The 27557-nt window shown below is 37.2% G+C and overlaps 1 protein-coding gene across 1 annotated transcript; it reads left to right on the forward strand.

Moving 5' to 3' along the window:
- Window positions 1-27279, forward strand: MSL3 (MSL complex subunit 3). The gene is made up of 13 exons (XM_027835354.1): window positions 1-187; window positions 2474-2556; window positions 2934-3029; window positions 3324-3424; window positions 4998-5086; window positions 6166-6288; window positions 7028-7188; window positions 9009-9167; window positions 11119-11381; window positions 13142-13251; window positions 23285-23384; window positions 23718-23802; window positions 26591-27279. Exons 1-13 carry the CDS (start codon window positions 86-88, stop codon window positions 26688-26690), a joined length of 1572 nt encoding a protein of 523 aa, XP_027691155.1. The 5' UTR covers window positions 1-85; the 3' UTR covers window positions 26691-27279.
- Window positions 27280-27557: the final 278 nt, after the last annotated feature.

Here is a 27557-nt window from a genome sequence, read left to right on the forward strand (position 1 = left end):
CTCCCGGCCCCCCCACCGCACCCCACCCCCACCTCGCGCACTGCTCCTCGCGACCTGGATTTTCTCCCTCTGCCACGATGAACAAATGAGCTCGTGCGGGGGAATGAAATTTAAATTTCAGTCAGGGGAGAAAGTGCTGTGCTTCGAGCCCGACCCCACTAAGGCGCGAGTCCTGTACGATGCCAAGGTGCCACTGAGCGGGGAAAACGGGCGGGGTGGGGGAGGCAGGGGGAAAGGATGGAAGGGACGCCTGAGGAGGGCGAGGGAGGAGAGGGGATGGAGATGGGTGCGCGGCTTCCCCGGGGCTGGGAATGGGCAGGACGACGCTTTTGGGGACCGAGCGGGGAGAAAAATGACGTGCTCCTTCCAGGCGGTGCCGGGGAAAGGGCGCCAACTGCGCCGGTGACACCGGACCGGCGCCAACCGCTCGGGTGGATGGGTGGGTCGGGGGAACCGCGCTTGGCGCTGGGAACTGCGCGCGCGGAAGCAAGCCGGCCGGCAGGTCCCCGTGGCGCGCGGAGGCCAGCGCGCGGGGGGCGCGCGGAGGGGAGGGGCCGGGCCGTGGGAGGGGCTGCGGGTCCGGAGGTTGCGCGCGCGCGCTGCGGCGCGAGGCTGTCAAGAGCTTGGGCGCGCGCTGGTATCCAACAGCACCACCCCTTTCCCCCCCGCCCCGTGCTCCCTCTCCGCCCCAAACCCAAGAGGCTAGCCCTGCGGCTGCGCAGAACGGTGTGTAATCTCGCACCCTGGCTACTTGTGGAAAAGTCTCCTCTGTTAAGGAAATTTTAACTACCCACTTGTGCTCCCCCCCAATTTTTTTTTTGCGTGTTTTTTCCACGCACGTTAGAGGTGTGTGCAGTAGACGGGAGTAAAATTTATAATTCTCCGACTGGTGGTTTTCTCTAAAGTGGAAAAAAAATATTGTGGGAATTAGGAACACTGAGTTTATAGCGACCCCTTTGTTTGTGACTCTGGGCCAGTCGCTTAGCCTTTCTCAGACTCAGTTTCCTCATCTGTAAAAATGGGGATAATAATGGCACCTACCTCATTGAGTTGTTGTGAGGATGTAATGAGATTGTATTTGTTAAGTATTTTACAAACGTTAAAGGGCTATACAAATGCTTGATTTAGGGTCATGGACCCCTTTGGTGAAGCCTCGGGGCCTCTTGTTAAAATAATGTTTTTAAATGTATAAAGTACATAGCATGACAAAGGAAACCAGGCATATGAAAATATCTATCTGTAGCCATCTATGTCTGTCTATATTTTTATATCTCTCTTTATTTGTCTATACATATTTATACCTATATCCCATCTATCTTCTATCTCTACTTGTACCCCTCATCTCTAATCTATCCATCTATAGCTGTCTATATCTCTGTATCTCCCATCTGTCTATCAATCATCTGGCCCTGTCTATATCTCTTATCTATCTCCCATAAACCTCTCCCCCTCTGTCTCCCCCCACCCCCCCAAATTCACAGAACCCAAGTTAAGAACTGGGGTCTTGATTTAGGGGAAGCCTAAGGCATGGCTTGTAAGGGAAGAAAGGGGACTGACCTCCCCTGGAGAGGTCAAATCATTTCCCTTCCAGTAAGCTCGGAATTTAAATTTCTCCTGTTCCTCTCTTCCAGCTCGCTTGTAGTTTCCCCAGCACCTGCCCTGGTTGCACAGCTCTGCTCACCCTGTGGCCAGCCTTCAGGCCTGGCTGCTGTTTTCCATGGTCTCTGTAGCAATCCTTCATCTGTCCCCTTTGCCTGCATCACCCTGGTGCTTTTCCCTTCCTGAGCTGCTAGTGTCTCAACGGCTGCTTCTCTCCTCGACTGCCTCCAAAGGGCCTTCCGTTGTGGCTGCCTGCCCTGTATGACTTTAAAACGGGCGCCCCCAACATGTTCCTCTGTGATGCAGCCCCTGAGTTCACCACGTAGTTTCCGCTCCCAAATCTTTGAAGCCTGTGGCAGGGATGTGCTGGAAAAGAATTCTCCAGTTCAAGGGAAGGGGGTATGTTGTGAGCAAGAGGGAAGCATGAGTTGTGTGCCTTGTCTTGGAGATTAGTAGTAAAGAAAAAGTTGAAAGAGTCAGCTCAGAATATCCAACGCTAGCCTGGAAGAGGTGGAGTCCCAGGGACTACATCTCCCAGACTTTCCTAGGGCTGAGGCTAAGTTGTCCTGCCTGTAGTTTGGTGTTTTTATAATGATAGGTTCCCTGGCCAATGGGGTGAAGAAAATAGCCCTGACTAAAATCCATAGAGACCAATTAGAAGGTAGTTGGGTGGATACTTCCTATTCCTAGTGGGATGCATCCACTAAAGAAAAAAAAAACGGAGATTTGGGAAGAAATTGTCATTCCGGCACAGATTTAAAAAATGAGAAAAAGCTGTTAAAAATTATTTCTGGTCACTCTGATGAGGCTCATAATTTCTCATGTATGCCTCCCAATGTATAAATGATATCTCACCTGTTTTTTCCTGTTTCAGATTGTTGATGTTATTGTTGGGAAAGATGAGAAGGGCAGAAAGATCCCAGAATATCTGATCCATTTTAATGGTTGGAACAGAAGGTAAGTATGCACTCCAGAGAAAATGTACCATTGGACTATCAAAAACTTTAAAAAACAAAAAAACTTTTAAAAACACTTTTTACAAAGGAGTAATTATGTTTTCATTTTCTGAAGAATGATATTTAGCAGACTACATATTTTGAAAATCTATGTTAAGGAATCTTAATCTTTCAATATACTTTAAAGACTTTATTTCTTAATTATTTGACTACTTTCTGATTTTAAACCATTTGAATGTGTTTCTAAAATTGAGAAAAAGAAGTTCCGTGACATCTCCCTTCTTCCCCTTCCCTCTGCTGCTTTTTTAGGGTTTGCTTTACTATAATTTTAGAATTTTGGCTATCTATAGTCACTTTTTTCTCCTTTTGTTTCCTCAGCTGGGATAGATGGGCAGCTGAAGATCATGTTCTTCGTGACACAGATGAAAATCGTAGATTACAACGTAAATTGGCAAGAAAAGCTGTAGCTCGCATGTAAGAATGTTAAATTCGTGTCAGTGTAAAATTTTTTTCTCTTAAAGTGATGTGTTGTAGATTTAATATATGAAAAATAAACATTTGCTTGATCCATTAAGTAATTCATTTTAAACATATTTAGATGAACATGGAGCCATTTAATTTTGAATCAGTTGAAAGAGACTTCATAGTGACTATTAGGATATTAAAAACTGATACCAAACACCTTGTATTTTAACTATTTTTTTCATTTCTTCTATTTAAGTTGCTAAATTCACATACATGTAGTTTAATTAAATTTATCTTCTTTAGGAGAAGAAAAGGAAGGAAGAAGAGACGCTGCAGGTTGCCTGGTGTTGACTCTGTGTTAAAAAGTCTTCCTGCTGAGGAAAAAGATGAAAATGATGAAAACTGTGAGTTGGCTAGTATTCTAGGTAATAAGTTTACTCTCCTAGACTTATCTACCCACAGAGATGTGTCATGGTGTAAGGAACATTGGACATAGAAGAAGCAAGTTCAGGTAACTTAAGTTCTCTAGGTATCAGTTTTCTCATCTATTAAGTGGGAGTAAAAAGCCTTTGCAAAACCTACCTTATGGGACTGCAGAGGTTCAAATGAGATGGTTTGTGTAAAACCTTAAATGAATGTGAATTATTAGGAGATAATGGATGTGAAATAATTTTAAACTAATTGGATAATTTTACGTATCCAATACATAAGAATCAGTGCTTCTGCATCACGATTCATTCAACCCCCTGCTTCTTCCCATTGCTTTTCCATCTTTTTTACTTTATTCTTTCTCGGGTTCTGACATGTTTCCCTTAGTCTCTTCTGTGCCTGTGGTTGAATGAAATGTGATTAAGTACTCAGCCACAGGATCTTATTTTATCTAAGACTTGTAGACTATTAAACTATGTCATTTGGTACTTCCATGTTTTACTTGAAAAATTAAGGGGAAAAAAGCCCTACTACTTCTTAAATACTTGAATGTATCTGTGATCTCATTTATAGGAAGATTCTCTTGGTTGATACACATCATAACACAACCTAGCTTTCTAATCCTGTACAATTCTTGCTTATATTGGAAACATTTTCTAGATCTTTTTACATTTTATAGTACTTGGGAAAGTGTAACCTTTTATCCCACACTCTTGCTATATGACCAACCCTCCTACTTTTTTGATCATACATTTCTTCCTCATTCAGATTTTTTTTTTTAGGCAATTAGGGCTAAGTGACTTGCCCAGGGTCACACAGCTAGTAAGTGTCAGGTGTTTGATCCAAGGCCGGATTTGAACTCAGGTACTCCTGACTTCAGGGCCGGTGTTCTATCCACTGTACCACTTAGCAGCCTTATCTCATTCAAATTCTTTATATGCATTCTTACACATAAATGTCATTGGAAATAATTGCAGCCTACTTTTTTTCTCTGCCCATAATCTTTCCATTGCCCTTTGGGTCACCCACAACTTTTGAGTCATTAGCAGTTGTGATATTATTACCTAGCTTCACAACTATACATCATTATCCCCTGGAGAATATTAGTGTTGAAATGATGCTTTTTGTACTATGGTACATCTTTGGAATCTTTGGCAATATAAACATATTGCAGTTCACACTCTTTCTTTTCTGTTTTGGGCTGAGCTCATTAGAAGTCTGCAGCACCTGTCATATCTGTGGTTACTGGAGGTACCAACTCAGTGGATTGACCATCCCATGTCATAGGATGGAGATAAGCATGTTTTATCTGTTTAGTTTTTCCTATATGGATTGTTTGACTGTTCTTTTTTGAGTAAACATGAATCTCATTGAGGAAGCCCTATGATGTTCTCGAACTTGATGAACTTTTAAAATCAGTTTCTTTTTCAATAAATTATAAACAGCTTTTTTTGTGAAGGTTTTTGGATAAGATGTCTACCATGTTAGGTAGACTAATGGGACATAAGATGATAATGATAAAATATGATTTATGTTTGTTTTATATAGCCATAAGTAGCTCTTCTGAAGATAGTAGTGAAGAAACAGATGAGGAAATAAGAAGTGAAGAAAGTGACATTGAAGAGAAAACAGAAATGGTAAAAATTTTAACAATTAAAAAAAATTAAATATATTTTAGAAGTAAGAAAGCAAATTTTTTTGTGACGTAATTTTTCAAATATGAATAATGGCTTAAATATTTTTAAAAATTGTTTTAAAACTGTACTTGACTTTGTAGAAAGGATTTGCCTCATTTATGATATTGTACTGGATGTATTATTGGCTCTTTGCATTTATTCGGATATCCAAAGGTTTAGTTGAAGTACTAAATCTTCCTAAGTGATTTTAAAATACAAGTAATTTTCCCTGTAGTGTGAAAAATGCCACCTTTCACCATCTGTCTGTATAGTTGAATGATGAAATAAAGTGAGCTTACAATCTGCAAGACACTGTTCTAAGCATTGAGGATACAAATATCTTTTCAAAAGACAGTCCCTGCCCGCTAGGAGCTTACATTCTGATAGGAGAAGACAACACGTAGAGGGGAATGGTGGCCAGGAAAAGGAGTTTTATTTTGGAGAGGTGGAAAGTGGGGTCAAGGTGAGATGGCCTGAATGGAATGTTAAGCTGAAGCATGATCTGATGCCTCGAATGATAATTCAGTATAATTGGCTAAAATTGGCTAGTTTATACACACTCATTTACCCATCAACTGGATTAGATCTTAGGGTGGGAGCTCCAAAGATAACAGATAAAATTTCTCCAGGACAGTGCATATGGATTCTGGAAGACCTAGGGGTAGAGGTCCAGTTCTCAGGTCCCTCGTGGTAGATGATGGTTCAGGTGAGGAGGAGCAAGCCAGTGGTATCAGACAAATGGTGATGTGGCTTGCAGCCATTTACTTAGATTGTGGAACTGTTTATTGTTTCTGGAGGCATCAGACACCATTTTCTGGCCTTTTCCATTTTTCCCTCTGGTTACTGAGAACTTAGTTCACAATGCCAAACAAGTAGCTGCAGTTACCTTTGGGTCATTAATATGTATGATTAAGGTTTGAAATGTTTTAAGAATTCATAAATTCAGGAATCTCTCATGGAAGTTATTACCTCTTTGCAGTTAAAAAAAGCCTCTTGTGTTACTGTGTTAAACTGTTAAAAATGGATTTGTGTTATTATAGAAAGAAGAACAGGAGTTTCATACTAAAAGGGACATGGAAGAAAGAACAATAAGTATAGAAATACCTGAAGTTTTGAAGAAGAAGCTTGAAGAAGATTGCTACTATATTAACAGGAGAAAACGTGTATGCAAAGGAGGATATAAATTGGGGGGCAGCTTACATTATAAATTTGCTTGAGTTATATCCAGCTAATCTTAACAGTAGTTGAGGAAACGTTTAGAGAATAGAGAAATTATATTTTTTTAAAATTTAATTTTAGAAATAATTCTTGCAACAAAATATATTTAACAGTATTTTAAAGTACTAGCTCTAACTTTTTTTCCTAATATGGATTTATGATATTTCAGAGTTGAAAGATACCTTAGAGGTCATTTATTCCTACTTGTATCTTAACAAGACTCACTTCTACAGCATCCCTGACAAATAGTCCTGTATATTTCTATTGTTCTTTGTGGTACCTGCAACTTTAATTCTTTTGAGCTTATATTGTTCCATGATTTACAGCTGTACATCATAGTCATATTTAAATTATCATTGTAGCTACTTCATGACATTTATGTTGTAATCATCATAGAAATGTAATTAATTGGCAGAAAATATGGCAGAAAAATATGACTGGAAAATTAGATTTTTTTTTCCTTTATTGTTACTTAGCTGTATTTTTCTAAGAGATTTCTCTCTGAGGGTTTAGTTGAATAAAATTGGTTATTCTTCTTTAATTAGGTAGAGAAACTGAGTTGAAATAGCCTAAGTCAGTTCTTTTTTAAAATTGCTAAAAAGGAAGTATTACTGGTTTGCTATCATTGAAATCATGAATGTTGTTGTTTGGTTGATTAATAGTGTAAATGTTTGTTTCTTACAGCTTGTGAAACTTCCATGCCAAACTAACATAATAACCATTCTGGAATCATATGTGAAACACTTTGCCATCAATGCAGCTTTCTCAGCCAATGAAAGATCTCGTCACCACCAGACGACTCCACATGTGAACATGAACGTGCATTACATCCCACCAGAAAAAAAGTAAGTCTTACTCCATCTGAAGTGTCAGTTGTTGTTCTGTGGGGTAGAGAGGGGAATTCAAATTGCGGGGTGGGGCACCACTTGTGTTTCAGTTATTTTAAGTTCTGTACTGCAGAAAAGAGGTAGATAGGGGAGGAGGGTTCCCCCAGCTCTTGGTGTGGTTCAGTTCAGGTTCCGTGGTTCTGCTAGAGAGCACATTTGCAGTTCTTTCATGCATCTTTACATCACCATAATGACTATGCCCTCAGTAAACTGAGGTGACTGAAAATGAAGACATGTTAAAACCAGGAAGAAGGGTAGAAACTCTGTGATGATTCCGCAGCATAGCAGACTTCAGAGGGCAGGCACCGCTTTTCGGTCACACCGTTAAAGCCGCTACCACACCATTTAGTGTAGCTAAAAGTAGTGCCAAAGAACAAACATTATCCTCCTAAACCAGGCGTGGATCTAGACACACTAATTACTAGTTTTAGATATGGTGGTTACGGTATATTTTGTTAAATAGGGTAATTTATCAGTGTGGTACTTTGTGGATTTTGTAATATATGTATTTTCCCTATCAATTTAATTTACTAACATTGGCACATCATTATAGCATTTGTATAATACTTTAAGGTTTGCAGAGCACTTTACAAATTTCATTTTATCTTCACAACAACCTTGGGAGATAGTTCCTACTATTATCCTCATTTTAAAGATGAGGAAACTGAAGCAGACAAAGATTAAGTGACTTATGTAGGGTCAGACAGCTAGTAAGTGACTGAGGCCAGATTTGCTCTCTCAAGACTTCATCTTTCTGACTCCAGGTCCAAGTGCTCTAACTACTTTGCCACCCAACTAAATTGTTTCACTCTTGTTTCTGAAAACATAGCCTCTTTTAGTTTGACATCACTTAACCTATAGGCCTCCACTAAAGTCCTGCTCTGGGACTACTTCATGATGTGGAGTGAAAGCCCTGCAGGTTCTCCTAAGCTACCAAGAGGGAGCTCCATGCTGCCCCCTGCAGTCTAGAAAACTTGGCTATGTGACCCTGGGGCCAAGTCACTTGTCTCAGAGCCCCTGGTTCTCTGTGAATGTAAGTTGCAGAATGATGGCTGATTTTCTTTGCTAGAGAGGGTTTCCTACATCAATGAAATCACAGCCCCCAACAAAAAAATGCACACTAGCATTTTGCTTAACCTCTGTAAGCTGTCTATAAAATAAGGATAAGGACCTCCATTGTCCCTACCTTATGGTGTTGTTGTGAAGTCAAATTAAATGAAAAAGGTAAAGTACTTTGCAGACTTAAAATACTATATAAGTAATTGGTGTTTTTATTTAGAAAGGCTTGGATTATCATCCCAGAAAAGGACTATGTCATCCAATGACTGAGTATAATTAAGTTCAGAGAGGCACATCTTTAGAAGGTTGGCTACTAGGTGATGAATTTTTTTTCAGCCACACCAACATACGAACACTACCAACTAAGATTTAAGAAGGGTTGTCTAATGAGTGTCCATGTGGATGAAGTCACATATTTCTGAAGTATTGAAGTAATAGGGCTAAATAAAAACATTGGTTAACTGGCTTCTTAAAGGCTAGTAATAAAATTGTCATTACTTAGAATTCATTAGACCCTTATAAATTCAAAATATTATCTTATTTTAAAATTTGAGGATCTTTTTGAGACCTTATTAAAGTAAGGGAATTCAGAAGTTAATTTTCCTGTTAACATCCTTTTGTATATTATTTATTCATATAGTTACAATTTTTAACTGCCAGATTTAGTTATTATTTCATAAAATATCTTTAAACTATTTCTCTCTCTTTTACCATCTCAGTGTTGAGCTTTGTAAGGAAATGGTTGATGGATTAAGGATAACCTTTGATTTCACTCTGCCATTGATTTTGCTTTATCCATATGAACAAGCTCAATATAAAAAGGTGACTTCATCAAAATTTTTTCTTCCAATCAAGGAAAGTGCAACAAATACAAATAGGTAAGTTATGTATAATAGTTTGTTCAAATGATTGATATTTAATAGTTAAAATAATTTTCTCACAAAATTTATTCTTCAGCAAAACTGCTACTTGGATATTCTTTTCCAAACACTATTGTGATTCTTTTAGATTTGATATCAAGATGAATATTATACAGTGTAATCAAAGTATCATTAATATTTTTTATATTTCTAAACCACTTCAATGAATTTTTATTTCTAGTTAGAGAACTTAGGTTAAATCTGCCTAAAAGCAACATAGCTCATTGTAAGGTGGTGTGGTAAAAAGAACCACATACTTGGTCTGTTCATAACTATTCATTCCTCTTTCTGTTTCCTAGTTCCCCATAGTAAGCACTGTCTTGGAAAATCTTTAGAGCTTTCTGATATGTAATTCAATTGAACAGACACTTTTTAAACACCTGTTATGTGCAGTGTACTCTGGTGGAACTTCATTAAAAAAAAGATTTAAAAATCTTTGCCCTTAAGAAGCTTATCTTGTCTCCTATCACCATGAGTCATTGTAAAAACACTGGATTTGGGTCAGAGATCCTGGCTTAGCTACTTATAATCTGAGTGATTTTGGTCAAGTCACTTAATTTTTCTGGGCCTCGGGTTTGTTTATCGCTCAGTAGACTGGAGCTGGATTTAGTACCTGAATTCAAAGTCAGCCTCAGACATTTACTAGCTGTGTGACCCTGGGCAAGTTATTTAACTTCTGTCTGCCTCAGTTTCTTATCTATAAAATAGGCACTAACCTTTCTGTTATTATGTAATAAGGTGGGACTATCAGGAGAGAATAAAAGAAACCAATAAGTAGTAGGAGATAGCCAACAAAAGATTTTACCTGCTTAACAATTTTGCCTAAGGCCAGTATTGGTAGTACAAGTTGGAATTATCTCATATATCACCTTTAAGTATGCCAGGTTGCTCACCTCCATCTTAGGGTATTGTCACTAAAGAATTATTTGTGTTCAAATAAGCAGAACTGCTACCAAACACTGCTTTGTATTCATACCATAGATCACATATCATTAAGCTAAGGATCTAATTTGATTTTTTTTGTAACTCTGAAAAATAAGCATTCTCAGTCCATTGCTTTTAGCCTCTTATTCCTAAAAGTTTGGAGGAGAGTGACTCTAAAATTCATCAATTTTGTCTATCTTAGACTGTCTAATAGGAGTTTTGAGAATTAGCAAATCTAATTTTTGCTTTAAATTTTTTTCAGCAATTTGCTCTTTGTTAAGCAAAGTATATATGTATAAGATACACATTGTGTGATCAGTTGGTTTATATAAGGAAAGTCACAATCTCAAAGATTTATATATTTCTCAGGATACTTGGAAAGATTAATGAGATATCTTTTTGGAATTAGTTCCTCCAGTTGTCTTCTATTACTATAAGTTTTGATTCCTGCCTATAAAATGCAGATAATACTCATTGGAATGTCTCATGGGTTTTTTACAAAGATCAAATGAAATAAGGTATGTAAAGTGTTTTGTAACTATGAAATACTAGATAAGTGTAAACTGGGCAGCTTGGTGGAATACTGGATAGAGTGCCGGGCCTGGAGCCAGGAAGACTTATGCTTCCTCAGTTCAAGTCTAGCCTCAGACACTGATTAGCTGTGTGACCCTGGGCAAGTCACTTAACTCTTTTTGCCTCAGTTTCCTCATCTGTAAAATGAGCTGGAGAAGGACATGGAAAACCACTCTAATATCTTTGTCAAGAAAACCTCAAATGGGGTCACAGAGAGTTGGACACGAAAGAAAAACAACTGAAAAAAATTTAAACTATTCTAAATAACAATATTTATTATTTTCATTTATTTCAATGTTCCTTTACCATCATAGCACATGATTTAAAGGCATAAATATTCCCATTACAAAAAAATCCTTTGTTATTATTATTGGTGGCCAGTATATTTAAAGTTCTTACTTTTCTTCTTTAGGAATCAGGAGGAACTGTCACCAAGTCCACCCTTGTTAAATCCACCAACTCCTCAGTCCACAGATAGTCAGCCTGCTACAGGAGAGCCAGCAACACCCAAAAGGCGAAAAGCTGAACCGGAAATGTTACAATCTCTAAGGCGTTCTACACGTCACACATCCAGCTGTGACAGGTTATCTGAAAGCAGTGCTTCTCCACAGCCTAAGCGAAGACATCTTGACACATCTGCCACCATGCCAAAACTGTTTTTGCATTTGGAAAAAAGTAGGTTTAAACTTTTTATTAAGTAATTCTCTTCATAAAATTTAGTGATTAGAATCTTTTATTTAAAATTTTTTTATTTCTTTTGGTTAACCCAGTGCATGAGCTCTTCTTACTGAGACTCTTCTACTTTTACAAAACATATAGTTTAAAACTAGTTAGATTTTTAAACATTTAAGATTTAGTTTAAGGATTATTTACTGACTCCTCAAACTGGTTTCATTTTGGAGTTAGAAAGTAAGTCATAATTAAACTCAGCTAATCTTTGTTAAGTACTTACAAAATACATAGCATTTTACCAGGAAGATAAAGATAGAATACAGGTTCCTAGCCCTTTAGGAGTTTACATTCTTATTAGAGAGTCAAGATCGATCTCTCTGTCTCTCTCTCTCTCTCTCTCTCCCTCCCTCTCTCTCCCTCTCTCCCTCCCTCCCCATTTCTGAAGCTTTTAGAGAACAGTTAAGTACAAAACAGCATATAATAAAATGTTCTCCAGACTTAACATTTATTAAGAGAAAGTCTAAAAATTGCCATAGGTCAGGTTTCATAAAGTGAAGGCAAGTTTTGAACTGAGCCATGAAAGAAATAGAGGATGTGGAATTAAGGAGAGGGAAAAGGGAGGTGGGAATCTAGGAAGATACAAATAGAATTCCTAAGGAAACAAAGAAACAGCTTGACCCCTGTAGTTTTTCTGGAGTTCTGGGCTTGGGCATAGTGAGAGATATGAGGTTGGATAGTGACGCTGATTTATTGAGCATTTGATTTCATAAGTCATTTTATAAGTTCATAAATTATGGCAGAGGAAAATGAAATTAAATCATTTTTTCAGTTGAGTAATTTAGGCAGCATAAAAGAGTATTGACTTGGATTCATGGAAATCTTGGGTTGAAGCTACACCTCTGCTACTTGCTGTTTGTGTGACCTTGAGCAAGTCAGCCTCTCAGCCTCTATTTCTCCCTCTATAAAATGGGGGTAATACTTGGCTTAGTATTTATCACTGGGTTGTGATGATGATCAAATGAGATAATGTGTGGAAAGTGCTTTGGAAAGGTTAAAGCACTATGTAAATGTAAATTTTGTTTTTTAGTTCTGCCTTTGCCTATTAGATTTGTGAATTCAGTGGATACATTCCTGTTAATGCAGATTCTCGGGCAAATATATAGGCTGAAGATCGATAGTTTTAAATGGGAGTTAGTTAAAGGTGTTTTTGAGCCCTTTGCTCTACCTCAGCCAAGTTCAGTCCCTTTTATCTGGAGCTTCTAGGCATAGTATCTTAAAATAGCACATTGCATGCTGCTGTCAAGGAAATGGAGAGGAGGGATGGAGGAAAATCAGAAGATGAAACCCAATAGAAGTGGAAGTTACAAATGGACTAAAAAGCACCAGCCCTGCAGTCAGGAAGACCTGAGTTCAAATCCATCTTCAGACACTTGACACTTATGAGCTATGTGACCCTGGGCAAGACATTTAACCGGATTGCCTTGCAAAAAACAGAAACAAACAAAACCAAAAAACAAATGGACTAAAAAGCCTACTAAATGTTTATGATATGTGTGTGTATCATATATGTATGTATCACTGTGATTATTGAGTAATAGCTGAGTTATCAATTTTAGATTTATTCCTTATGGTTTTTATAGTTTATGAAGATCTAGACAGTAGGTTTTTATTTTATCAGATACTTAATGTATACTTATTTAATTGAATTGAATGTGTCATTTGCAGCTGAATTAATTTATCTTTTTCCTCCCATCTTTTGGAAGAAACTCCAGTACATAGTGGATCATCTTCACCTATTACTTTGACTCCTAGCAAAGAAGGAAGTGCAGTGTTTGCTGGCTTTGAAGGTAGAAGAAATAATGAATTAAATGAGGTAAAGAACTATGTTTTGGAAATCGTTAACATTAGTAGTTGAAGGGTATAAATATTAGTCTTAGAGAGTTGCCTGTGGTACTGAGTGATTAAGTAACTTGCCCTGGCTCAGACAACCAGCATGTGTCAGAGGTACGTCTTGAAACCCAGCTGTTCCTGGCTTCAAGGCTTACTTTCTATCCTTTATTCTATGCAGCTTTGCTTTTCATAAATCCTCCATGGAAGATTGACCCAACCTGGTGGGTATATATTGAGGTGCCCCTATAGCATGTGGGTGGTTTTTCATTTTTTATGCACAATTGGCCACCTTCTTTTCTAGTTCTCTGTGCCTTCAGTAATATCAGGGAGCGTAAGGGTATATTATTCTTTCTGTTCACATTGTCACCACCGTAGTTCAGGCCCTCATTTTTTTCTCTCCTTGATTATTGCAATAGCCTTCTAACTGGACTTCCTGTTTCAGATCTCTGCCCTTTCAAATTCCCCCCCCCCCCCCCCCAAAGCTACTGAAATTATTTTCCTAAAGTTCAGGTCTGACCTGCTACTCAATAAACTCTAAAGGCTCCCTATTTGCCTTTAAGATCAGTTTAAGATTCAGTTAGTCTTCTAAAGCCCTTCACAACTTGGCCCCAACTAACCCTTCTAGCCTTATTATTTTCCTTCACCCACTCTACATTCCAATGGCACTGGCCTTTTTGCTTTTCCTCCATTGTATGACCATATGACTTTGCGTTGACTGTCCTTGGTCTGACCTGGAGTGCACTGCCTTCTCACCTCTGACTCACAGAGCCTCTGTTTATTCCAACCTCAGCCCAAGTGCCATCTTCTACATAAAGCCTTTGCTGCTCCTTTCAGCTGTTTTTCCTTATCCTTATACCATCCCCCCTTAACTGTCATTGTACAGTCTTACATTCCCCCTTTAACTTTTTTTTAGTTTGTATATGTTGGGTAAATACTTGTATGTACCTGTTATTTCCCCTGTTAAAATATGAGCTTCCCGAAGATAGAGACTATTACATTTTTGTCTTTAGTTCCCTTTACCTAGAACAGTGCTTGGCACATAGTAGGTACTTAATAAATTTTGTTGATTGATTAATATTAGCATGGTGTATGATATAATAATGTGTATTATTGGTATTTTCCTAATAATCCTTTTGACATACTTTCTGGCTTTTTACTTGAAAGATATCATTTGGATTTTAGTGTTATATTTTCAGTTGTCTTTATTTAACTTTAAATTCATTTTTATAAAAATATGAAGAAAGTAACTGCTTTCTCATAAACTTATTTCTTTCAATCAACACTGGAAAGCCAAAAATATTTATATGTTATGTTGTGAATTAATTGCTCATATTTTAGAATGATGATTTTTTTATGTTTGGAAGTGAAGGTATGATTTAGTAATCAATCAACAAATATTTCATGTACAATGTACATGGTGTTAAGCAAAAGAGCATATGACACAGTTCATATTTTACTCAGACTCCAGATCTTTTGTACAAGGGGTATTAGGAAACCTTGACGTTTCCTGTTAAGTTTTAAATAGCTAAACTTTGTAGGAGGGAGCATTTCTCACCTGAGAGAGAGTTTTTGATTGTGGAAATAACAATTACGGTTTCCACTTTGACAGGGAGGGTCACAGGCTTTAGGAACTACCACATTCTTAGAGGCTTTTTTTCTTTCTGTGGCCCTTGGGCTCTGAGGTAATAAGACAAGAAAAAGTGGTAAAGGAAAAAAAGAATAAGGAAAATAAGTTTGGGAACCAAAGAGAAAGGATGCTCCAAAAACAGAAAGAGCCATGTGAGAGGCCACGAGATACAGTATAAAAAGTGTTGGCTTGAGGGTCAGGGGAATCTGACTCTAGGCTCTGCTGCTGCCATGATTAGCTGTATGAGCTTGATCAAGTGACATCTCATTTTAAAAATGAGGACTCTACCAGATTTCTAATGTCTCTCCTAGTACTGAAATGCAATTTTTCCTATTTAATTGGTATACATAAGATATATATTTGTGAAATTTTTTTTCAGTTCTTTTATGAAATCTCTGATTTATTGATGTGAGTGCTTTCTCAAAGATCATAATTGCTTATTGCCTTACTATGTTTTCTTTGACAGTTTCTGTCTTTCTCCCTTCCTCCCTCCTTCCTCCCCCCAGAAAATATATTGCCTAGTAGCCAACTTTCTGATAGTGAGCCTCTTTGAGCTTAGCTAAGGTAGTCTTCAGATAACCCTTTTGAGCTTGATAAGGTCTTTATACAGGATATCCTCTGCTTGCATAGCCTTTGATAACAATCCCTGGTTATCACTTACCGTAGTGACACAGCAGAGTAAGAATACTGTAATGAGCCAGGATTTCAATCACAGATGCAGTCCCTTTACTATTAGAGACAGTTTCATGAGCTGCTTTGGCCAACACTTCATTGCATTGTGGCCAGTCCTCTGGTGATGAACCTCTCTGAACTTCTCATAGATTCAGAGCTAGAAGGTACCTTGTTGATTACCTTCCTATCTGTGTAACTTTGGGCAAGCCATTTAATCTTCTCCGGGCTTTAGTATCCTGATCTGTAAAATGTACTTTTGTTTGTACAAGGATGGCCTTCTAAGGTTCCTTCAGTCTCTGAGTCAGTGATTCCATGTGTTAATCCAACTTCCTCACTCTACATATTAAGGGACTGAAAACCAGAGAGGTTAAGTGATTTATCCAAGCTCGTGTAGATGATGGGACCTGGTATTTGATTCTAGGTCTTCTAATTCCAATTCCACTGTTCTCACTAAACCACAATGGGATGACAAACATACAGACCAAACTGGGTCGTATTTGAATCTTTATAGCTTGAAAGCACCTGTCAGATTTTGTACCCTGTTGGAATAGCTTTGAAGAACCTAGACTCTAAGTTCCAGAGCAAATTTCTTTACCACTGAGACCTTGCAATAGAACTTCAATGAAGAATGTAGGAAAATAAAACTAAAAAATGTTTTATGTGGTAGAGGAGCATTAGAATTAATTTCTACAAGGAAACAGAAAATTCAGGTACAGTAAATAGAACAGTTTGGCTTAGAGTATAGAATTGGTTCTCAAACTTTCCTACTAAATAAAAATTGGCAGAATCTTTGTAGTAGAATCCACTTAAATTATTATTTTAATGCCTATAAACGTATGTAAAGTTCATTTAAACTGCCTTTGCAGTATGGTTTGAGAAACATTGAAATAGAATATTTGACTAGGGGAAAAAAATACACAACTGTTTCTTTTCACTACCTATAATTTCTAAAGAGTTTATCTGAAGGCCTAAAATATCTATATTTAACTCTACATGATTGGTTCACCTGTTTTTTACTTGAAACCATAAAATATTCTGGTCAGCTGACCCCATATAAACACACTGGTCTTTCATCTTGTCAATGTGAGATTGCCATCTAGTGGCTAAAGGTATAACTTCATTGGCTTTAGGAGAAACAGGCTTTTAAAAATATGTTCAGGAACCAGTTTTAGCAGAAAGTAGGAACTCCATGTAGTTCATACCTACCAGTTCTTCAAGTGACTGAGGATGTAGTTCATTTGTACCATGTGACTTGATTTTATCAAGGAGAACTAGGGGCTTTAAAAAAAAATTATTTAAACTTCAGTCTCACCTCCTAATTAGCTATTTTTGTTCTGTCCTTTCAGTCCAAAGGTCATTTTCTTTTCTAGAGAAAACAGAAGCACAATAAAATAGAAGAGTTTTGTCTTCTTTCTGTTGTCATTTTCATTGGCCTTTTCACCCAGAGTCCTTCTTTGATCCTCTTCTTTTCTCTACCATAGCTTAAAAAAATAGGAAAGCAAAACAAATAAAAAACCCTTTTTCTTACCAGATCACACTAAGGTTTAGTATTCCTGGCACTATTTTATGGTATGGCACTGCACTTCTGTATTCATTCTCTATTGCCTGCTTTTGTGTCAATTTATTTAGTGTCTTCTGTGGGCCAGGAAATATGCTAGGTGCTGGGGCTACAAAGATAAAAATGAAGCAGCCCCTGACTGCTGACAGACAGCTCAGTGCTAGGGTGGATAGAGTACTGGATGTGGGGTCAGGAAGACTTGAGAGCAAATCTGGCCTCAGTTATGAGGTTTATGATCCTGTACATATCACCTAACTGCTGTCTGCCTCAGTTTTCTCATGTGTAAAAATGGAGATAATTGTAACACCTACCTCCCATGTTATTGGAAGTATAAAATGAGATATTTGTAAAGTGCTTTGCAAACCTTAGAGCACTATGTAAATGCTAGCTGTTATTATTATTATTAAATATACACAAAATACATGATAATTTTGGAGGGGCAAGATACTAACGTATCAGGAGTATCAAAAAAGGCTTAATGTGGGAAGTATAATTTAAGTTGAGCCTTGGAGTAAACAAAATAAATGAAAAATACTTCTAAGAGACAGAAGTGAGGAGAAAGCACATTCCAGTCATAGGCTATGTAAAGGCAGATGGAGTGTCATGTATGAGGTCAGTTTGCCTGGATTGTAGAGTGTGTATAGAGGAATAATGTATGAGGCTAAAAGGTATGGTGGAGCCAGATTGTGAAAGCTTTAGAGGACACACAGAAATTTATATTTGATCCTAGAAACTAATAGGGAACAACTAGAGTTTATCATCTCTACCTGGCTGTTTAAAATCCAAGTTGGATGGTGGGATTGCCTTTGCATCCACATCAGTCTCTTTAGACAACTCCAGTTTTCTTACTTATTGGAATTCCCCCCCCCCCTTTTTTATCTCTGAATTGCATTCTCAAGAATTGAAATGTTTGCGTCGAAGTTATCATTAGCCGTGTGTTGCAATCTGTCTTTGTTGACTATTTGCTTTCTACCATTGTCCTTGAGTTGTTTGTAATTTTGTGGGTTTTCTACGAAATGCACTCAGCATCATTGACAGGATATTGATATTAAAAAGAAAGATTTTTTTTGTAATACTGAGTAATTAATGAAACTAGTAATAATACTGCCTTATATGTGTATAGTACTTTAGTTGCAAAGTGGTTTCACATGCGTTATATCATTTAATTTTCCCAATAACTTCTTGAAGATATGTAGTAATAGCATTCTTTTTTACATGTTGGGAAATAGCCTCAGAGAAATTAAGTGACATGTTAAAGGTCAGATTACTAGTCAGTTTTAGAAGCAGAACTTGAATCTGAGTTCTGACTCCCAAGTTCAGTGTTTTTGGAAGGTCACCAAGTGGGTTATGGTTCTTCTGAGTCAAAGTATATTACAGAAAGTATCAGCTTCTATTCTACTAGGGGAACAGGGATACTTTGTATTTATAAGTAAGTAAAGATAAAATATATACAAAGTATTAAATAATTTCAACACGTAAAGAACATTAATGACTAGAGGTAGCACAATGATCAAGAAAGGCCAAGTGACAGAAATAAAACTTGAGTTTTATCTTGAAAAATGTTAAGGATTTCAAAAGGAGTGGAAGTAAGAAAAGAGTACATTTCAGAAATCAGGGACCATTCTTGTAAAGGTAGTCAGGAGATGTAGTGTCAAGTGTGGTCAATAACTAGTAGACCAGATTAATTAGATTGGGTAAATTAAAGGGAGTAATATGAGGTAAAATTGTAGAGGGACATGAAAGCCAGGTTAGAAATGGCCTAAATGCCAGTCTGAGGAGTTTGTATTTTAGCCTAGGAACAATAGGAATCCATTGAATATTTTTTTGAGTAAGAGACTCAGTTTGACTTGGTCAGACTTTTGTTTTTTAGTAGTATCAGTTTGGCAGCTATAACAAAGATGTATTGAAGAGGGGAAGGACTGGAAGCAGGGAGCCCAAGTAGGAGGTTATCTTAATGATGTAAGCAAGAATCAATGAATACTTGAACTCGAATAAAGGGAATATAGAGAATGGGGTGGATGTTAGAGATGGGGTTGGTGGTAGTTTCAGCACGATGGATATGGTGGCTGAAGGAGAGGGAAAGAGTAAAAGATCGACTCCAAGGTTTTGAACCTATATAACTGGAAGGACCAAGGCAATGGACAAAGAAAGTTTGTAGATGGAATGAGTTTTAGAGTTTGGAGATGCCTATGAAACATCTGGCATGCCAGAAGGAAAGAAGAAAAGAAGAATTTTTTTGTGCCAAGCACTTCATTAACTGCTGGGGATAAACATAGAAAAGTAAGACAATTTGCTCTCAGCAGGATTACATTCTAATAGGTAGAGACAATGAAGAGGTAGAGTTCCAATATGCAGGTGATAGTATGCTAGAGTTGAGGAAGGAGATTTGAGCTGGATATATTGATTTGGAAACCATTTACATAGGGATGATAATTTAATCTATGGATTCTAATGAGATCGCCAAAGGAGAGGGAGTATAGTGAAAGAAAAAAAGAGAAGCAGACTCAGGACAGAACTGGGTAATTGTGTTCTAAAGGCTCAGGACAGAGTAGAATGGGTATTCCTTTGCTTAGAAATTGGGACATGGATAATGGTTTAGCAGAGGAAATTGAGAAGAAATTGTTAGACAGGAAGGAAGAGAACTAAGAGCAGTTACAAAAAGCCAAAGGAGGAAAGAGTATTCAGGAGGGGGAGGGTTGGCAGTGTCAGAAGCTATAGAGGAGTCAAAATAGAATGTGGATTGATCAAAGGTGATTGGATTTGGTAGTTAGGAGACTGAAAGTCAACTTGGAGAGAGCAGTTTCAGTCTGGTGAGGTTTGAGGGGTGGTCAGAAGGCCTAGTGTAAGGATTGAGAAGTGAATTGGAGGTGAGAAAATAGAGACCATGAGCACAGACTTTGAAAAAGTGATACCATTTAAAAAAAAAAAGGATAGCTTGAGAAGATAGCAGGGTGCTATGGGGTTTTTTTGTTTTTATTTTTAAAGACTTATTAAGTTGTTGAACAAAGACCTAATGGATAAGAAGTGACTGAAGATGACAAAAACAGAAGGAATGATTAAGGGAGAAAAGTCCTGGGAGAGATAAATGCAAGAGCACAGGTGGAAAGGTTGGCCTCTTTCATCAGAGACTGGGACAAAGGAGAGACAATGGGGGGTGATGAATAGAGGTTTTGAAGGATGGGGTAGGGGAAAAGAGGGAGCTCCAAATCTGTGGCAAAGTAGGGGGTTACATTCTTTGTTGATAGGAAGGGAGGAAGAGGTGGTTGTATAGGAGACTTCAGGAGAGAGAAGGTTTGAAGTAGTGATAGCGATATTCAAGGAAGAGTAAGAGGAAGTCATGGGGAAGAGAAAACACGTGGAGGAGTGAGGCAGAGGAGACTGTTGATGTGTAGCAGCTTTTGCTCAGGAAGTATTTCAGAGTGATGAGTTGGGGGAGTGGAATAGTTATGGGTGATGATCAGATCAGAGGTATTTAGTTGAGGGGGAATGAATATGGCCGGGGGGGAAGGGGGAAGTCATGGGAGTTTAAGAAGTTGTTGAACTGAGAGACTGGGGTATTGAAGAAGACATTAGTGCAGGCCTGTACAACATTCATCCTGCAGTTTGCAAGTGGCCCACGAAAGGATTTTGGGCAGCCCCCGGATGTAAAACAGGCCTGTCAGAGGATTTCAGTTTTCTACATGAAAAATGTAGAGGATGTAAAACAGGCCTGCAAAACATACCGCCTGCAGGCTGCTTTGGCAGGCCGAGTATTGTACAGGCCTGCCTTAGTGAACGTATTAGGGTCCCCAAGAATGAAGGCAGAAGTTGGGTGAAATTTTAAGGAGATTGGGAGAAATTATAAGCAGATGTTTCCTGTCTCCACTATTTGACCTAGTAATGTAAATGCTAGAACAATAATAGAAGAAAAATAGGAATATGATTTGACAGAGGAAGCAAAAAATCTATTTGTAGATTGCATGATAGTAGCAATGAAACTAAGACAATAGTTTCCTTAGAGTAATATACAAATTAAATCCACTAAAATAATCATTTCTGTGTAATTGAGTTATCCTGCTTAGATTCATATAGAACTTTATAACTGCAAAAAAGATTTACTGTTTATGTTTGGGCTGTATTAGTGTAGTTTAATCATTGTACTACAAAAAATGCTAGTATTCAAACTATTCAAATTAATCTAATGATTTAGGGCTACACCAATCAATTAAAACTTCAGGTTGATACTTTATCAAGTTAAACAGAACATTAACAAAACTCATGGAAAAATAAAAGATCAAGCCTATCAAGAGAGTATCAAAGCTGAGAAAAAGCTTGGCTTATTGGATAGAAGACTGGGAGTTAATTATATCAGTGAAAAAAAACAGGGAGAAAAATGAATAGAAAGATAAATCAGTGGAATAGATGAAGTATAATAGTACCTAAAAGGAAATGGAGCAATCCAGTATTTAATAAACCTAAGATCAAAGGGCAGCTAGGTGGCACAGTGGATAGAGCACCGGCCTGGATTCAGGAGGACCTGAGTTCAAATCCAGCCTTAGACACATAATACTTACTAGCTGTGTGACCCTGGGCAAGTCACTTAACCCCATTGCCTAGCCAAAAAAAAAAAAACACACCACAAAAAAAACCAAACCAAAAAAAAAAAACCACCAAAAAAAAAAATAAACCTAAGATCACAAAGTGCTACCAGAAGATTTCTCCTTTGAGATTTACTCAAAAAATTATATAGAATAATAGAATAGAGAATCGAAGGTAGAGAACCTGCAGCCTTGAGGCCACATGTGGCCTTCTAGGTCCCTGGGTGCTGCCTTTTGATTGAGTTCAGGTTTTACAGAATAAATTCTTTTATTAAGGGGATTTATTCTGTGAAGTTTGGATTCGGTCAAAGGGCTGCACTGGAGGATCTAGAGGGCCACATGTGGCCTTGAGGCTGCAGGTTTCCCACACCTGGAACTTCAGACCAATTTCTTATATACTCCAGAAATTTAAAAATGAATAAATTATATAAATAATTTGAAAAACCACACCTTAAAAAATAGAGGGGAAAGGTTGTGTTTCTCCTAGTTATAAATTGCAGAAGAATTTGTAACCAGAGCTATGATAGAAGATAATGTAAAAAACAAAATAGACCATTTTGAGTTCATAAAAATAATTTAAAAAAAAGCTTGCACAAATAATATGCACATAGAGGGGGAAAAAAGAAACTCTAATTGAGGGGAAAAATCTTTGCATTAAACATCTCTAGTAAAGCATAGAACTGTAAGAAATTTATAGATATCATCTAATACTATATACTCATTTTATAGATAAGGAAACTGAGGTCCAGAGAAGTTAAATGATTTGTCAAGGTTATATAGTAAGTGGTAGTGCTAGGATTTTTAACTCCAGTCCTGTGATTCCAAAGCCAACAATCTTTCCATGGAACCATGCTGTCTCCTGAAAGAACTGACACAAATCTGTAAAATTTAGAAGCCATTCCACAGCAGGCAAGTGTTCAAAATATAGGAAGTTTTCAAAATAAGGTACACAAACTATAAACATCTGGATTTGAAGTCAGAAGACTTGGGTTTGAATCTTAACTATTTTTGCCTTTGTAACCTTGAGCAAGGCATTTCTCCATGGCCCTCAGTGATAGACTAATGATCTGTCTTCCAGTTCTAAACCTTTCCTCTAACTGAAGAAATGTTTAAAATCATTAATAATCAATAAAGCACAAATAAAAGCAGTAAAGCACATCCATCCATCCAATTGGCAAAGATGGAAGAGGCAAGGTTAGAAGGGACTCTGGGAAGACATATATGCCAATTCTTTCCCGCTAGAGCTGTAAATTAGACCACTCATTTTGTAGAACAATTTGGAATTATATAAGAAGAGTTACTGAACTATACACTATTTGATCCAGTGACCCCTCCTACTGGTTTTATTCCCCGAAGGACGTTAATGATTGCATGAGAGAGCTTCATATGTACAAGAATATTTATAGCAATAGTTTTTATGGTAGCAAAAGGGGGAAGTATGTCTAGCAATTGAAGAATGATTGAGCAAATGGTACACAAATGTAGTACAAAATCTAAGCACCTTAAGAATAGGGATTGTTTAATTCTTTATATTTGTATCTCCTATAAACTAACCATGAACCTATTAAATTATTACTTTCAGGTGCTTTCTTGGAAACTTATGCCAGAGAATTATCCCCAAAGTGACCAGCCTCCTCCTCCTTCATATATTTATGGGTCACAGCATTTGTTGCGAATGTTTGGTAAGAGATTTTTTTTTTTATCGTTTAAAGTTTGTCCCAATTTGAAATTCTGTTTAGAACTTTGGGTTTATTTTGAAATTCCTATTGGTATCTTGTAAATCTGTAGTGAAAGTTGGTTTTTAAATACTCAGCACCATTTTTCAGAAACCATTGCTAGCTAAGATTTCATTTTTTCATTTAAAAAAAAAACTGCAAGTTTCATTAGAAATGGAAGGAGTAGAAAACCAAACTTCAAAATGAGAAAACTAAAGGTAGGGTAAGGATAGGCATTTACCACACTGCCTTTGCTTGGTTTATTGATTGTGGATTGTTTCCTTATTTACTTATTTACAGTAAAACTTCCAGAGATCCTTGGGAAGATGTGCTTTTCTGATAAGAACCTTAAGGCTTTGGTTAAACACTTTGAACTCTTTCTGAGGTAACTTGCTTTTTCTGTGTAAAATGTATGCTTTCATTTTAGAATATCAGGAATACATTATTTTTAATAATTTTTTAAAAGCAGGTGTTTATTGGGAATTAGGATTGACTCATTCTTTGTATTTATGTACTCATTTCCTGTTACCATGCCTGGTGTTTAATAGTGGGTGTTTAATATATGCTTGTTGATTGAGATATCCATTCACGTAGAGTATTTTAATTAGCACAATTGTCCTCTAGACTTTCAGTTGCAACTTTCAGTTGGCTTTTATTTCTTTACATAATTTGTCCCATTTCTAGATCAGTATATTTAGTGTACATGGAGGACCCTCTAACCAGGGGCCTTGCCAACAATATGTGGCTTTTCGACTTGGATTTCAGGGGTAAATTTTACTTTTTGATTAGGGATAGAACCTAGGTAGACTGTATAGGATATGAATGTGATATAAGTAAGTATAAAAATATAAAATTGAAAATATAATCCTTATTTTGAGATGAAATTTATTTTTCTATTCATTTTCCTTCAAATATCCCCATGTCTTCAACATCCTTCAAGTCACCTAGGTTCAAAAATTTGGAATCATCCTTGATTCTTCCCTCTCCCTCAACTTAATCAGTTGCCACATCTTTTTATTTTATCTTCACAACATCTGTCATATCTTCCCTTTCTCTACATTCACGCAACTCCTACTCTAGTTTACTTTTCACTTGGACTATTTCCTAATTGTGTGTTTTGTTTTGTTTTGTTTTGTTTTTTTTAGCCTTCATTCTCCTTTCTTTCCAATATGTCTTCCATATAGTTGCCAGATTTATATTCCTGAAACACAGATCTGACCATGCCACCTTCTTACACAAAAATATTAATTTGTTTCTTCTGCTTCTGGGACAGAATATAAAATCCTCAGGCTAGTTGTAGGTCCTTCAATCTGACTGTCATCTACCTGTCTAGTTTTATTCCATATCATTTACCTTCATGTATTTTCTCTTTTAGTCAGCCTGGCAAGCTAGTTATTGCTCATACCTGACGTCCCATCTCCTCTGATACTTTCTCTTTGCTCAGGTGATCTCTCCTCCACCTCTTGGAAGTGTTAGCTTTCTTCAAGACATACCTCAGGTTCCACTTCCTAAACGAGCCGTTTCTTGATCCTTCTCACTTGTTAATGCACTCTCCCTCTTGAAATTATTTTGCATTATTTTGTTTATACATTGTATTTGCTTATTTATAAGTTGTATATCCCTAGTAAGTAGTAAGCTCCATGAAGGTAGGGTCTGTTTAATTCTTTCCTCTACCCCCATCTAATTAGTTGCCTCACACAAAATGGCCTTAATATTTGTTGAATTTAGAATAAATGAAACTTCTGTGCAAAGATGAATTCCAGGCCAACCACTATGAGAAAATTGAGAGGAGAAAAGGATTGATTTCATCTTGGATGGGGAGAGTTAGAGGAGGCTTCACAGTGGAGGTGGTACTTACGTTGGGTTTTGAGGCAGTGAAGGGATTCGAAGGTGAGAGATAGGACGACAAGCGTGGGGAAAAGCATGAGCAAAGGCAGAAAGATGGGAAGGAGTAGAATGAAAAAAGAGTGTCAGAGAATGGTTCAATTTGATGGAAGAAGTATGTAAAGTGGGGAGTAGTATGAGATATAGTTAGAAACATAGGTTGGACCAAGATTGTGGAGGACTTTTTATATGGATTAGGAGTTTATTCTTTATTTGGTTATAATCATAATATAATAATAGCTAGGATTTATATGGCACTTTGAAGTTTACAAAGTACTTTCTAAATTCCTTGACAGCAATCCTAGAAGGTAGGTGATCTTATTCCCACTTTACAGATTAGGCAGAGGTTAAGTGATTTGCCCATGGTTATACAGCTAGAAAGTGTCTAAAACCAAATTTACATTCATGTCTTCCTGAGTCCAGGTCTAGCACTTTATCCACTATGCCACCTAGGGAGAGGTTGTACATAGAAGAATGATGAGATTATAGTCATTGTCACACAAGACTCATCCTAAAAAAAAAAAAAACATAAATTTCAAAACCAAGAGAATGAAGAAATAGTAACTGAGGTTCAAGCTTCTTCCCCTGGACTCCCAAGAACTTTGGCATGGTTTAGGTTCTGAATTTTTATTTTTTCTACACTTGGCTACTACTTAGAAAAGTTTAAATGAAACAAATTCACATGACAGTTCTCACAGTGAAATGATAATAACAAATAGCAAGCACTTTGCAAGTGATCTCTCTTGGTGAAATAGGTACTGTTGTGATCACCATTTTATAAATGAGGAAACTGAGATTGAGAGGGTTTAGGTGATTTGCCAAAGATCACACAATAAATCATTGATTGAGGCAGGTTTCAAATTCATGTCTTCCTGACTCGCATTCCATCATTCTATCCATTATGCCATCTCACTGCCTTTAGGATCAAAATATCAGAATCAAAATTATCCCCCTTACACCAAAAAATAGACAGTAGAACAGGTTAGAACTTAAAGGTTTTTGCTTAACTGTATTTAGCCTATAGGAATGTATTTAATAATATCGTTACCTTGAGAGGTGTGTGTGTGTGTGTGTGTGTGCGCACACATGCGTGCGTGCACGCTTCAGGGAACCTGGGGAAAAATTGATGTCTGAAATTTTAAGACTTTTGGGTTATTTTCCCCCCATGTTAGACTTCATTTTGTGTTTGGGAGATCTTATGAGATTGAATATAAAAATCTCATTCATAAAATTAAATAGTAAAAATATTAAAACTAAAGTTTCTTTCAATTTCCTCCCTTTTATTTTAGGTTTTTAGCTGAATACCATGATGATTTCTTCCCTGAATCTGCTTATGTAGCTGCATGTGAAGCCTACTACAGCACCAAGAATCCCCGGGCAATTTACTAAAATTTAAAATTTTTTGATGAAAGTATAAAAAAATTCTCTCTATACAGATGTATATTCTGTCACTTTGCCATGTTGATACCAGATGAAAAACTAATGGAAATAGCATGGCTTTTCTTTTTAGATAGACCAAAAAGAGACCGAGACAGCTGGATTCTTTGGCAGAAATGGATCACTTTTTTGTCTGAGTTGCCCAATTACTGCAGTGTGAATTTCTCTAATATGTCTTATAAATATCGCTTCTAGATGACTTAAGGAACTACATCAACATCTAATGCTTAGAACTGCATAATTTCTCTTTTAAAATGGGATGAGAACAGCTGTATTAGTTGTAGAATGTTTCATGAAAGTGTAAATAATTTAACTTGATTCAGCAAAAAATGTGAAGTTGAGGTTTATTTTCTTGCCATGGAACTAAGTTTATTCTTATGAGGAAAAATAAATGTCCTGTGGATTTTGCTTCATAATTGCTCTTAGAGGGGAAACAAATGGATGGAAAAACACAGTAAATCAAAGCTTTTGGTTTATATTTCTGGAAAAACATTTTCAGTTACTTGAATAAAATATTGCCTTTGTTTTCAGACCAATAAAAGACGTTTGTTGCAATTTTGCTTCTTTGTGGGTGAGGGGGTGTTTCAAAGATAGAAGAATCCTCTTTTTTACAGCACCTTCCTTCTTTTTTGTGCCATTCTTGTTTAACATACCATGTTCCTTGTGTTGACTTCAGTGGAAATTGAAGAGGCCTGTTGCCTCTGTTCTTCAATCCTACTTTACTGGCCATAGAACTGCTGGAAAAGGCCCTGGACAGATATATTGCCAACTTGCTCCTCTAGCAGCTACGTTGGCCCTAACCCTAGTACCAGGTACTTT

The sequence above is a fragment of the Vombatus ursinus genome, unplaced genomic scaffold (genome assembly GCF_900497805.2).
Source record: "Vombatus ursinus unplaced genomic scaffold, bare-nosed wombat genome assembly UNPS02014814.1, whole genome shotgun sequence".
NCBI lineage: Eukaryota > Metazoa > Chordata > Mammalia > Diprotodontia > Vombatidae > Vombatus > Vombatus ursinus.

Bases quoted from the DNA above. Each gene is read 5' to 3' on its own strand.
- MSL3 (XM_027835354.1), top strand. From the start codon at position 86: ATGAGCTCGTGCGGGGGAATGAAATTTAAATTTCAGTCAGGGGAGAAA. The intron at 188-2,473 runs GTGCCACTGAGC...TTCCTGTTTCAG, and splicing joins GAGTCCTGTACGATGCCAAG to ATTGTTGATGTTATTGTTGG. The intron at 3,030-3,323 runs GTAAGAATGTTA...TATCTTCTTTAG, and splicing joins AGAAAAGCTGTAGCTCGCAT to GAGAAGAAAAGGAAGGAAGA.